Source organism: Chrysemys picta, chromosome 2, assembly GCF_011386835.1.
Source record: "Chrysemys picta bellii isolate R12L10 chromosome 2, ASM1138683v2, whole genome shotgun sequence".
In the NCBI taxonomy this organism is placed as follows: Eukaryota; Metazoa; Chordata; order Testudines; family Emydidae; genus Chrysemys; species Chrysemys picta.
The window spans coordinates 204768356-204783505 of NC_088792.1; the positions used below are offsets into that span (position 1 = coordinate 204768356).

The following is a 15150-nucleotide window of genomic DNA, read 5'->3' on the forward strand; positions in this document are numbered from 1 at the left end:
TACCCAGATATAAGGCTGTCCTCGGGAGCCAAAAAATCTTACCGCATTATAGGTGAAACCGTGTTATATCGAAGTTGCTTTGATCTGCCGGAGTGCGCAGCCCCGCCCCCCCGGAGCACTGCTTTACCACGTTATCTCCAAATTCGTGTTATATCGGGTAACGTTATATCAGGGTAGAGGTGTACTTAAAAACCTCCTCCTTTTTCTCCATAGCCCTGTTAGAAAATGGATTTTTTCCTCTGTTGTCTTTAGCCTTCCTTCTCAACTTTCTACCCACCATAACTTTATATTTATATTGATTGCTATTTAATTTCCTCTTTTTTCTGGTTTGTGATATATTGCTTGAATTTCTAATTGCTGCCTTCCTTTCATCATTGAACCAGGATGGGTTTTTTGCTAAAGCTGTCCTCTTATTGATTGGAGAATCACAGCTTTTTGGCTATCTAATACAAATCCTTAAAAAACTCCAATTTTCATTCATATTTTTCTGCGCACATTTTTCCACTCAATCCATTTCACTCAATTTTCCTCAGCTTTGGGAAATTACTCCCTTTGAAGCATCAAATATATACATATTTACTGATTGGGACTGTCCTCTGTTTGCCCACATAAAATGCAATCAGGTCATGATCTACATGACTACCTATTAACTACATTTCCACCTCTAACTTCTATCATTCTCCTTTCTTTTGTTTAAAAATTTGAAGATAATTACTCTGAGTTTATTTATTTTGGCAGCAACATTGTAAAACTTGGTATAGTGTATGAATAGCATTATCTGTTTTGCAAAAAATTTACACACTAACAATTCTAACACAGTATTTTTAACTTTCTAGTATACACCATAATGGTTTCGATGTTTATAATGAATTCTTCATAGCCTAAATTAATTACTTTACTAAAGAATTGTTTCATGAAAGTAATTAAGTTTCAACACGAGTTTCATTGGTTATGCTAGTACATTGGGCACTGGGGGGATGTATTCTGCTCTCTGCTTTAATAAGAAGTACATGCATGCTTTGAGGATTGATCACTATAAACGCACAGATCAAAACTCAAATATTTTGCAGGCAAAATTATTAACATGACAAAATATTACTTAGCCTATTTGAATTACAGATACAAATTCAAAATGCAGTTTAAGCACAAATACTGTACAAGAGGCTTGAGAACCTTCTACGTTTATTACAACTAAGTGAATCAGAAATAAGAGAGCTGCTGATTCTGCATAGCCATCTCCACATTTCAAGATGTTTCTAGGTCTTCCTGCCACTAAACACTAAAACCATTTTTATGAGGCACTCCAATATTCAACAATAAACTACAGTTTATTTTAAATGACACAATGCCTGTTTACAAACCATTAGGAATACTTGCAGGGATAGTATTTGCCAATTACATGCAGTCCCCCACCCTATCAACCTTATGCACAATAATAGGTTACAATCTTCAGTTCAGAAGATTAAATATTAATACATCTTTATTAGTTGAATTTAATAAGCTTTAACAATTCTAAATAATTTTATTTTACTTGGGCAGTTTGTTGAAAGCCATGACAAATTGCTACATATAAAGCATTTTATTTCTCTTACAGTGCCACTTTTCTTTAAACACTTACATAAAAGTATGGACTATAAACCTGTAAGCTGGTGGAAAATATTATAGGAAACGCATTTTAAACAAATAAAAATGCGCAGAACTTTAAGCTATGGACCCAAATAACAGTGCTGTGGAAAGTATATTATGTAGTGTTGCATAACATAGCAACAGACACATAGCCAGTTAAATGTTCTGGTTGAAAAGGTCTAAAGGAAATCACACGTGTTTAGTTCTTTGCTACTTTACCTGCAGCCTCAATCTGTGATCTTTGATGAGTGGGGTTGGCATGGGTCAGCGTTATTATTATTTGTACTGGAGTAGCAGATAGAGGCCCCAATCAGGGATTAAGAGTCCCATCATGTTAGGCACTGTACAAAACTTGACTAAGCAATCATCTCTACAGCTATAATGTGCAGCACCTTAATGCTTACAATGGTTGCTCGATAGTCAACAAATTTTTGTAACACTGGAATTGTTATTGACATTTCCTGTTTCCTTTGCTTTAGACATATATTGAAATAATGTCTCAAATACATTTTAGAAAGACGGTTACAAAATTACACATATGCACTTACTGCACGGATGTCCTAAAACCTTCACCTCATCAATAGCCAGGTATCCTTGATGACCTGAAGTGACCACTTCAAAAATAACCTGAGAAGTGAAGAGAGAACTCTGTAATTACACAGTGGAAATAAAGTCTCTTACATCCATTAAATTACTATGGTAAAATAAGACAACTAAGTATGTATTTAAATAGTATGTTGAGACCTCATAACAAAAAGCCAAGAATGCATCTTTCAAATAATTTAGGACTAGAAAATAAACCGCATTTTCACAATGTTACTCCCCACTGGGTTAAACAACACACTAAGGAGACTCCAAAAGCTATTGGATCTACAAGGCAGTCAGATTAACTTTTCATTTTCTGCCTTTTATATTGCAAACCTGTTTATATTTAATACATGACAATTACACGGTATAGCCACATTTCTGTAGTGAACTGTATCAGACATATGCATGGCTATTTTCATGAGTGCATTAGACATGCTCTTAATCTTCCACCTACTGTACTACTTTAAGTAAAGCAGATCTATTGGCTACAGTTTGTTTGATGGCTATAAATAGGTCACAAGATAAATGGACTGCTCTTGTCAGCTGAATTAAGAGCATTCAAAAGTAAACGTCTCCAAACTTTGGCAGCCCTTGCTTTGAACAACCCAAGTCTGTTTATGCGGAACAGGAAAAAAATATGCCAATGGCATTAATGGGTACTTTTTCAAAGTAAAACACAGGAGATGCATGCTCAAATCCTGCTATTTTTTAATCCTGCTTTTCTTTGGAAATTTATCCCCAATTGTTTTTCTCTACTGAGCTCAAGAAACATACAAAAAAAAGTTTGGAAGACATTTCACAGGTACACTCTATATTTGACCTTGGAGAAGTTGCATAAAGACACAAGTGTACCATGTTCCTTTGCTGCAATGGTTTAAATGACAAGAGTCCAATACAGAATGCAATATGTCACAATGACAATATGGAGCTAGTATAATATTAAAACAAGATAATGGGTTTTCTGCTGTTGACTAAACACTATAAAATCAAGGATCATGAATTTAAAATAAAATCTTGAGGTGACAGTATTCTTCATCATTCTTTGTCCTCACAATAGATACATGAATTGGTTTGTCCCATCTTAAAAAACCCGGCTTTAGTCGCAACTCCCAGTAAAAGTTTCACTCCATCTTCTTTCTGCCCTTCATCTCTATACTAACTGAATGAATAGCAGCCTTAAACTCCTCTCATATAATTCCATTTGGGACCCCCAGTCCACAAATGTGGCTTCTTTTCCCTACACTCCACTAAACAACTCTCACCAAGGTCCCTAATGAACTCTTCCTGGACAAATATAAGGACTTTTATTCCATCCTCTTCCTTTGTGACCCGCTAGCTTCCTTTGACACTGTTGACCATACTCCTCTTCTTGAAATCCTGTCAACTCTGGGCTTTCTTGGCTCTGCCCTCTCCTACCTCTGTAACTGCTCCTTTGGTGTCTTGTTCACTTGGTGCTCCTGCTACTTCTCCCCCTTTTTGATGGGGGTCTCATTGGGCAGAGGTCCATCATCTTTATAACAAATCTACCTCTGGACACTGAACCAGTCTCCTTCTGTCCAAACTAAAATCTCAGCATGTTTTTCTGAATTCTCCTTGTGGGTCCAAACAACAACAAAAACTTACCATGGCCAAAAGAGAAAGACTGACAGTTTAAAACTCCATAAAACAATTTTTGCTAAAAAAAAAAATATATGTAAGAATATTCTTCAGTTACAGCTAGTGACCCTTAATATCCAATTCTAAACTAAGGCCAAATTCTGCCCTCACTTATACCTCACACAATTCCATTTGATAAAGTGAGTTGTACAGGTTGCTATAGGCTCCTACTGTTTCCTACAGTATCCAGTGCAAGCCCATTTAAAGTTTCAAGGAAACAGTGTCCTACAAACACAAAATTGGTTCCACCACCACCAAAACTATCCTTTGAGAAATCTTTTGAAGAAAACAATGCAAAAGAGTAGTAGTATCCAACTCTTTTATAGCACATGGAAAAGAGGAGACTAAGGGGGGATATGATAGAGGTCTATAAAATCATGAGTGGTGTGGAGAAAGTGAATAAGGAAAACCTATTTACTCGTTCCCATAATATAAGAACTAGGGGCCAGCAAATGAAATTAATGGGTAGCAGGTTTAAAACAAAGAAAAGGAAGTTCTTTTTCACACAGCGCACAGTCAACCTGTGGAACTCCTTGCCTGAGGAGGACTATAACAGTGTTTAAAAGAGAACTAGATAAATTCATGGAGGTTAAGTCCATTAATGGCTATTAGCCAGGATGGTGAAGGAATGGTGTCCTAGCCTCTGTTTGTCAGAGGGTGGAGATGGATGGCAGGAGAGAGATCACTTGGTCATTACCTGTTAGGTTCACTCCCTCTGGGACACCTGACATTGGCCCCTGTTGATAGACGGGATACTGGGCTGGATGGACCTTTGGTCTGAGCCAGTATGGCCATCCTTATGTTCTTATGTTCACTTTGCATACAAAGATCTCAAAGTGCTTTAGCAAAGGAGGTAATTATCATCCTCATTTTACAGATGGGGCAATGAAGGCATAGAGAGGGGAACTGACTTCCCCAAGGTCATCCAGCAGCAGAGCCGGGCACAGAACTCAGAGCTTTATGCTCTGGTCCAACTGCCTGGGGTGGGGGCGGGGGACATGATGTATCTGTGTTTCAACAGAGCAGAGGAACTTACTCCAAATCTTGCCCTTTAACATACGCAGATTTCTAGGTGAGCTCTGGGAAAGTATTGGAGGAGACTGCAGATACACACATCTTAAATAAATGATCAATAGGGCTTTTGTTGGAAAATATTCCAACAAGACTATTCATTCAAAGCTGGTTTTTCAACCAAATATATATTTTTAAAAGTGTCTGATTTTCATTAAAAAGTAAATTTGTTCATAGAAAAACTAACCAACCCAAACCCCAAATATCTGTAATTGGAAAAGCTGCTGTGCTACGTCATGAGAGTCATAGTTTGTAAGTCTCATGCCCCAAGTACTCCACTATGGGCTGGGTTCCCTAGAAAGATTACATCTCCCAGGAGGTATCCTGGCCATGGACTCCTATGAGGTATCTCAGTGATCAGAGAGACTATGATGCATCATGGGAAATACAGTATGACAAGGTAGCGCGGCCAATGCAGAATGGGAGCAAGAGGCACCCAAAATACAACTCCTACTGAGGCACCACAGCGGCATTGCTGAATCGTTTTTTTTTTTCCACTGAACCTGAAATTGTTTTCATTTGCACTGACATTTCCGGGGAGGGGAAGAAGAAGAGGGGCACATTTTCCAAACACTACAATGGTCAGTAATCTTCAGTCCAGAACCTATATGAAAGGCTGGAGCAAAGTTCTTGATTGCTCCAATATGCATATAAACAAACAAAGCTGTGAGCTTCTAAATACAAAATAAGCTCTCTAGCAATTTCATAGATAGAAATTGCAAGATTAGGATAGTTTAAACAAGACATTTATAACAGACCAGAGACGCACTGAGTGATCTAAAATATTCTACCATACTCCCAGATAACATACCATAAAGGTCCCATTGTATATAATGAAAAAAGCAGTGTTGGACTCTCTGTTGAACTACAGTTATTGTCACACAGGCGTTCGATTTCAATCAATAGTAGTACTAGTTGAAATACATTGGACCAGATCACGCTCCCATTGAAGTCAATGGCCAGACTGCTGCCATCTTAAATAGAAACAGGACTGAGTCCTTTTTGACACATAATACGCATGTCAGTGAAGTGAAAGAGATACCACAACCAGCAGTGACATACCTCAGCCGAAAAGGCATCACTGACATGCCTTTCACTTTATTCAAAGACATGACACGTGCTACAAAAAGCTGCAAATCCCTCTCACAGTATAATTTTCATCTGTTCACAGTGTTCTAAAATAATATTAGCATGTGCATCAGTAACTAGTATTCCCTTATACGCTGATTAAGGGTTGAAGATTATGGGCCAAAATTCTCTGGTGTAAATGAGGACGGCTCCATTTTTGCCCATTTACACCAGCAGGATATTTGACCCTACGTAGATCACACATTTTTAAAATTACTAATACACATCTACTAGTACACAAGAGTATAAAACTCATTATTGAGTTTATAAATCCCAAGTCACACTGAGTTTTAAACAATAAATACTCCACTTCCACAAGTAAACATGCTGGTTGTCCATGTATACTTGAGTTAAAGACCAGATTTTTAAAAACATTACAAGCACAGGCTCAGCGTGATCGCACTTGCAAATAGATTATTGTAGATCAAAGAACTGGTAAGGGATATAAGTAGCTGTCGGTGTGTGAAAACACCCTCTTTGTGCAGACAATCACAGTAGCTGCATGAACAAAAGTACATGTATGCTTGCAGGTTTGTCCTAAATGTCTCTTGTCATGAAAACAGGACTCTAAATGTAAATAGGTGAGTTAGCTAACAGATGTATAAACATTTGCCTCCCTATAGAATACCCATCATATGAGCTGAGGAACTATTCACTTCAGGTAGCAGAGTGTAAAGACAGTTATATGATCAAACCATAATGTAACTTGGAGTCAAACAGCAGCCCTTTAGAGGTTTCCAGTTTCACGTGCCGAGGGTTATGCCAATCAAAGTACATAAGTGTTCTGGGGGGTCATTTTGTGAAGGAGCTACTGAAAGGCCATAGCTTACTCCACAGAGTTATGCATGTGCATTTGATGGTGAATGCCTTCATTAGATGACAAGGTTTAAACACAATAGGTCAGATTCTGATCTCAGTTACACTGGTGGAAATTTACAGTGACTTCTGGGGAGTTATTTCATATTTACAATAGTGTAACTGAGATTAGAATTTGGCCCAGTATTCAAATTGTGTATCTAAGAAGTTTGCAGTTACTGGCAGCTGACACTTAAATGCTGCTTTATATGCTTAAGTGAAAATCTGAATGCAGAATGGAAACAGGATGGTAATTGTAGGGGAATTTTAATTTTACATCCCAGGACAGGTAACTGCTTCCTTTGTATGCAGCACATCCTCACCCCTCCCCTATGCTTTCTACTACACTTGTCCTCCCCTACTAGCTCCCTTCTTTGGCTGTATTTTTACACCATTATTAATTATTTCTGAATTTTTATCACCCTCATTAAAAAAAAAACATGAAAGACTATAACTCCTTCATCCTGTATTTCTTGTGAAACCCATGTACAGTTTTTTTCATCATTTTCCACTTGATGAGTTGCCTGGTCTGAAGAATGTAAACATTTTCACTCTAGACTCTCCACTTTGCATTTCATCACAGCTGACACAACATCTGAAGACAATACATGAGGCACATTAGTCAAAATAAAACAACATTCTAGCACAGCAATCTGCACTAAACAGGATAGTCCTTTGTTTCTTTGGAAATTATTTTGCTGCCTTATCAGTTCGGAAACAACTGGTTAAAACACTGATTTCATTTGCTCATGAAACACTATGCTGAATGTCTGGCTGAGAGATGTTTTACATCAGGCTATTCCTCAGATGCCTGCCAAACAGGAAATAGTGAAGCGGTTTAACATCACACCGTCCCTGATCCTGCCTGCTTCAGTGAAGAGCAAAATTAACTTTTCATTTCTGCCACTTCCCCTTCTATATGTGAACAAAGAAAGGGAGTTTGCTTATCATAATGCTTACTAGTGAAAATGTGTTGTTGGAGATAACTTGCCAGTTCCAAAGAACAAAAGGAATAAGTAATTTTTACCTCTAATGCATGACCTCACTTAGTAAATTCTTGCCTTTGTTGTTGCAAAAAATTACAAAACTTTTAGTCGACAGGTGGACTGTACCTCATTATAAACACTTCGTAATTCACAGAATTTAAAAATATCTATTTGAAAAAGAGAAGGAAATAAAGTATATTCAGAAGTCTACTTAATGTAAGGCTACAGAAGAAGTAGAAAAAAAAAATCAATAATCCTGCAGGATTCCTGTTAGCTTTACATCCCAGGGCAGGTATTGGTTTCTTTGTTTACAGCACATCCACACCCCTCCCCTATGTATATACTATACTCCTCTCCCCATAGCTCTCTTCTTTGGCTGTATTTTACACTATCACTCTCCCCATCTAATATCACCCTACTTCCAAATCTGAACATAAAGTAGCATTTAAGTGCCTACAGCCAACCTGAGCAATCCAAAGGAGGATGTCTTTCCAGGCCAAACATTGAAAATGGGGCTTATAATATTTAAAGCTAGTGAAATGAATTGTATTTATGCAGGTTATTTTGTCCTATTTCTCTGACAACTGCCCAGCAACTCTGATTTTAAGGGTAGGTCAGAACTGATGGCAGACTCTTACTGATAGGACTTGGGTCAAATGTCTGCTTACTGTTGGACACGTAACTAAGTTTAAAACAAAGCAATTTTTAAAACTTGGATGACCCAGCCAGAGGTGCATCTTTTTCAAAATTTCTAGTAATAAACGACACAATTTAACAAGTGTATTTTTGTTTTTTTAAGCCCTTGGAACTTAGGGCAATGCTTAAAATTTTTGTCAGTTATAACATTTCTTTCTAGTTTTAAATGTATTAAGCCCAACTGATGCCACATATAAGCCACATGTGAACGTGAGTGTGACATTTACTGTACAAGAAACTTCACTCTTTGTCTTTCCTGATAAACTATAACTTACAGGGTCTAACCCAAATTCCCAAGCACCAAGTACAGTACATTCAGGTAATGATGTGAATGACAATTTCAGGCAGTTTTGAAGAGATAGGATGGATCTAGCAGCAAAGAGTCCTGTGGCACCTTATAGACTAACAGACGTATTGGAGCATGAGCTTTCGTGGGTGAATACCCACTTCGTCAGATGCATGTAGTGGAAATTTCCAGAGGCAGGTATAAATATGCAAGCAAGAGTGAGTCAGGCTAGAGATAACAAGGTTAGTTCAATCAGGGAAGATGAGGCCCTCTTCTAGCAGTTGAGGTGTGATCACCAAGGGAGGAGAAACTGCTTTTGTAGTTGGCTAGCCATTCACAGTCTTTGTTTAATCCTGAGCTGATGGTGTCAAATTTGCAGATGAACTGAAGCTCAGCAGTTTCTCTTTGAAGTCTGGTCCTGAAGTTTTTTTGCTGTGGGATGGCTACTTTTAAATCTGCTATTGTGTGTCCAGGGAAATTGAAGTGTTCTCCTACAGGTTTTTGTATATTGCCATTCCTAATATCTGATTTGTGTCTATTTATCCTTTTACATAGGGACTGTCCAGTTTGGCCGATGTACATAGCAGAGGGGCATTGCTGGCATATGATGGCGTATATTACATTGGTGGATGTGCAAGTGAATGAACCGGTGATGGCGTGGCTGATCTGGCTATCTACACCAGCGACACCATCATAGGACCTAACCAGATCAGCCACACCATCAATAGAAGGAACGTTCTGTGAACATGCACAAACAATGTAATTGTATACGTTTTTGATTGTAGAGGTAACTTGTGTCAACGAAACTCTGTAGCATAGACAAAGCCTTAACAGTATGCCTAACTGACGATTTGCAACATTAGCTGAGAAACTCACCAACCTGAACTCAGCTGGGGGATATTGTATCTCACAATCTATGGAGTTGTACAATTACTTATGCTTAAAAAATTAAAGCACATTTTAATACTGCACACTGGTCTGACAACATAAAATAATTATGAAATAACAGATTTTTCTCCTATTAAAGAGGTAGCAAGCAGGTCATATATACTTAAAGAAACCAGATATTTTATTCTGTTGCCCTCTGATGAAAACACACAGCCAATACTTCCTGACTGGTGCAGCTCTAAGTGAGGGGCAGGCTTCAAGTAGCAGCAATTTGAACAAGAATTAATTGAGGAATTAAATATATCTTAATCAGAATATTTAACAATTTAAGTTTAAATGACAAGTAATTAACCTATAATTAGCTTTGTTAGATGCAGGTTATCAAAGTGATTTATATATCTAGTACAGTAGTTTGCCATGTAGGGTAAAACCTATACAAGTAATTAGCTGGTACAAAGAAAATGTATATTGGATGAAAATGATTACTATGCTCAGAGCCTGTACTTTTAAAGAGTCATTTCTAAATGGAAACCTGACATAAAAGGTGCCAATAACATGAATAACTATAGGAACACTTTTAAATGCTTTGCCTGTGTTTATGTTAATAATATGCAGGATAAAACCACTTTAAATACCATATAAATACTAAGGTGTTTGCCTAGAATTGGATTTACTCCACAATAATCAGTCTTGCTTTTATTCAGTTAACATTAGTGAGAGTTACTTGCCTACATTTTTCATGAATCATCAGGAAAATAGACTCAAAAATGTTTTTAAGAGATCTGCATTGTACAAATACTATTCCTTTAAAACACTATCATGTAGCCTGTGTTAATATTTATGGCTTAATTTTGATTTATTTGTTGGTAGATACGCCGTGGGTATCCTATTAATGGATTGGAATTGTATAGCACTGTCACGTAGGCAGGTATCACTTCGATTATAAAAGCAAAAAAACCAAAACTATTGTTACATTACCTAGTCCATCCCTATACCAATGCAGGATGTTTTCCTGCAGTACTTATTTATTTGTACATTGTCCCATCATCTTTTATACATGCCAAGTAATGGGCTTCCATCACTATTGTTGCAAGACCACTGCACATTCTGCTATGGGTTTTTCTTGTCCCTGTTCTTTCTAGGAAATGGAGCAGAGACAAGATGGCTGATGCCTTGTGAGGAGTAATAAATGCTGCAGCATCTGGTGGGTCACTGGAAAAGACACCCAAGTCCTGGATAGGATGTGAAAACCCACTCCCAGGGATTTTGTGACAAAAGATGAATGGTTAAGGAGTTCATTAGAGGGGAAGCTTTAAAAGCAGTGGAACCAAGGTAGGCGTGACACCAAAGAGTACAGAAACAGCTGTGGAGATTGTAATTGTGATGGAGAAGCCGAGGAGACTATGACAGAGAGGATGCACCAAAGAGACAGGAGATGGTGCAGCAATTGGGAACAGAGAGATAGATCCTTAGCTGGTGTAAATCAGAGTAACTGTTCAAGTCACTGGAGCTACATCAATTTGCAAAAGCTGAGGATCTTCCCCTGAGGCTGTGACTAAGCCTGAAAAGCCAGATTGCAGTTATCTAGGTAGCCTGAGCTACAGGCTTCTGTTCAACTGGTCCCAGTGGAGTGAAAAAAGCTATTTGGAAGTATCTTGATTCCTCGGACTTTAATTAGCTAAAATATATTAGTTGAAATTTGATGCAGATTGTATAGATAGGGAGAGCACATGAATGTCTTTTGAGATTGCCTGTATCTCTATCAACATGGCATTTTAGCATCATCCTAATGGTACAGAAATATTTTATTAGAAGTTTGTCAAAAATCCCCTTCCCCCCCCCCACATCCTTTTGGCGTGTAGGGTATAGGGAGTACATGTGTGCTTTTGTGGAATCATGGTAAACTTTCCTACAGAGGGGTAGCATCTTAAGAAATGGCCACATTAAGCTCCTACTACTTCATCTTTAGGCTCTAATCAGAAGAATGCTGCTGTAATCGAGTTCTCTCAAAAACTGAAATTACAAACTGAAATTGCAATTCAGGCCAGTGGACTCGGACACATCTGGTTCTAGAGCCACAATTGAGTGTTATCAATATAAAGCAAAACAAACAAGCCTAACACTGTAAAATCTTCTGTTACTAAATTCTAATATTCCTGATGTACAGGTAATGGGTAAAATCCTGGGCCATTGAAATCCATGACAAATCATCCATTCTTAAATATTAAAATAAGCAAATATATATTTAGCATCAACTGCAGAAAACATCAATTAAAACAAACTGACCAACATAACATACATTAGATTTTACTCACTAATTAGGCCATCTTAGCCTGTATTCAGTCATGCTGATGACAGAAAGCAAGTTGTAAATTTAGGCTACAAATTCGTTCAATATGAGAAACATTTAACAACAATGTTTAACAACAAATAAAGTGTACCTGATAGAAATTAGGCCAAAAGGTGCTAATTGCCAGTTCTGCTCTGTTCCAAGTGCCAGTAGCTGCTCCAGACATGTTCCAGATGGGGTTACCAAGCGGACCATTATTGACCTTCACATAAACATTCAGAGAACCAGGATTGGACCCACTCTTGCTTGAAACATAGTAATGGAAATCGATACAATGCGTGTCATTTTCTTTTAGGTGGGGTAGCAGGAGGTGAGCTCTTTGTTCAGCAAACCTCCCAGAGGTGTTCACCAACATGAAAGATCCTGCAAAATAAACAGCCAGAATCTCAGAAACAGTTTTTGTCTGTTTACTGCCACCATCATCCCCTATTTAAATATGGAAAATAACAATTCTCCTCTATGTCTAATAATAGCACTGAGCATTTATACAAGGCCTTTCATTCAAGGATCTGAAGAACCTTTTCCAAGTGTAGTATGTATTGTAGAAGTATGGTAAGTATTATCTTCCTAATTTGACAAGTAGTGGCACAGAAAGGCTACAGGACTTGCCCAAGGCCACATGATGAGTCAACGGAAGTTAGGAATAGAATCCAGTGTCCCAGTCACTGCATCATTTGTGGGTACATGACTCCCATTGAAGTCAAGATGAATTATGCATGCACAAATGACGGGATGATCAGGCCCAAAGATCTCCTGAACCCCAGGCCCCTATTCGAACCACCACACTTTTGTGACTGATGAAATTTCACCTTCATCGAGGTGACACTTCTGGCCTATCAAGACTGTAGAACGGAAAATATCAGACATGCTAATTAAGCTTTAAAAAAGTGGTTTGTGTTTGAATTTCTAAGTAAAAAACAAACAAGTAAATAACAGATCAGTAAAGTATATAGGTTGCACTCCTAAAGTGATTTAAACAGCATTCACATGATCTTAATCACCCTGCAGAAAGATTCTTCGTTTCATCAGTAATAAACTCATTCCACTGAAGCAAAAATTGGAAGAAAGGGATCGGTTTACTGATGAATAGATAAAAAAAAAGCTATAACCGCTGTAGAGCTCTTTGATTAGAATGATAAAAACGATTTTCCAGAAATTCGTATTTTTGTATACAACTAAAACTTAAACCCTACATGGAGGCTTGTCTACCAATACTTATGTTATTGTTCCAAGGATGGACTTCAAATATGATTGAATGAATAATCTGAGTAGAGGACACTCTGACAGAAGACCATTTAAGATAATTTAAGTTCCATTATGTTCCCCACAAACATGAAAACGAATGTCATTGAAACTATGAGGTGTAAATGGATGATCGAGTAATTTCACAAAAATAAACTAGGATTCATTTTGCCTAAGCAAATCAGGAGCCTAAATCACATCTTTAGAAACAATTTTAGGAATTTAGGAGCCTAATTTCCATTTATTTCAATGAGACAGACTCCTTAAGTAATCTTTTGAAAATGGGACTTAGCACACTTGGAAACTTTACCCTAGATCTTTCATGTATCTTACATAGATATGAAGATTAAAGAACCTGGTTTTCTAGCTGCGTTAAACTATTAAAGAAGCAAAAATCCTGAAATCATTTTCATCCTAGACAAAAATAATCCAGTCTCCAAAGTTGATAAAAACTATAATAAGCTGTGATAATGAAGGATCTGAACTGATCATGTATTATGGATTCCTTGTAAACTATTATTGCATAATATGATCATGTAATAGTAAATACTTTTACACATTGGGCCAAGGCCTGTTTGCTTTATTAACATGAATGGAAGTCATTGGGATTTCTTGCCTGATTAAAGTGAGCAAAAATTTGGTCCATACCATCATTTCTAATTTAATTTAAATTTAAATTTCCCAGGACTCTGAATATTGACTGTCCATAATATTCATGGAGAAGCTTGTTTATTTGTTTCTGTTTCAGCAGAGGGAAAAAAATCCTAATGCTTTTCCATCAAAAATCTGTTTTTTGTGACTCACAGATTTCATTATATTTAATTCCTTTCATGTACACATCCAGGCATCTGAAGTATTTTTAGGCTATCCTCTGGCCTTAATAATCAATGCTGCAGGCGGGTGGGTGCATGCCAATGGCTAAGGAAGGAGAGGAACCCTGCGTCAGACACAGTAACAGGAAGAAATCTGCCTGCTCTGGACACAGGTAGAATGCCTCTGGACTCACTGTGGGAGTACACTGAGGGGCAGTGATTATTTTAGCTTCTGGACTAATAACATGTGTTCCTTCCGTCAGCTGGTGTGCAATGGAACAGTACCAACGTTCCAATCCTTGACTATGTCAGACCTGGTCTGTAATGAAAAAAACTTAGGTCAACCAAGCTACGTCGCTCACGGATGTAGCAGCAACTGTGCTGCTGTAGCGCTTGTAGCATACACACACCCTATCTATAGGAATACAAATTTCTTCAGTGCCTCGGTTCAGGAAGCACAATACCTGGGAACACAGTTGTCTTCTGCACAAAGGAGCAGAAGGGAGAAGGCTCCTGCCCTCATCTGAGCGCAAAGGCAGGTGACCAGACACTGTTTAGCACTCAACCATTTTTATATTTATGTACCAAGATTTGTTTAGTATTATGGGTTTTTTATTTGTTTCTTTGCTTTTTTATGCATAACACAACATAATATGCACAAGTATCTTGATTTCAGCTCCTGTTCTTTGCTGACTGGCTGAAGTGCTGATGTGTAAAGAATTATGAGTAGGCAAGCATCTACAGAGGCAGGCTCTATTAATTTTTGATAACACATTTTCTCCATGTTGATAACATTGAAGGGAAGGGTTACAATAAAAAGTACGCCTCTCCCCCACAAATGGTCAATTACGAAAACAAAACGGCTACATTTGAAAACTGTGTGCTAGATTGTTGCTTAAAAATAGAGAGTTTTCTTAGTATCTAGTGATTAATTTTCATTCTGTCAGAATCCAGGACACACAGTAT

The 15150-nt window shown here is 37.7% G+C and overlaps 1 protein-coding gene across 13 annotated transcripts in view; it reads right to left on the bottom strand.

The window, feature by feature from the left end:
* The window catches only part of PTPRM (protein tyrosine phosphatase receptor type M), a 712166-nt gene that overhangs the window by 438812 nt on the left and 258204 nt on the right, over window positions 1-15150 (bottom strand). For all 13 annotated transcript variants that reach the window (XM_042843358.2, XM_042843348.2, XM_065585258.1 and 10 more), the window contains exons 3-4: window positions 12222-12493; window positions 2175-2253 (exon numbers count right to left, since the gene is read on the bottom strand). In XM_042843358.2, the coding sequence (XP_042699292.2) occupies window positions 2175-2253; window positions 12222-12493 (351 nt within the window). The remainder of the gene's footprint in view (window positions 1-2174; window positions 2254-12221; window positions 12494-15150) is intronic.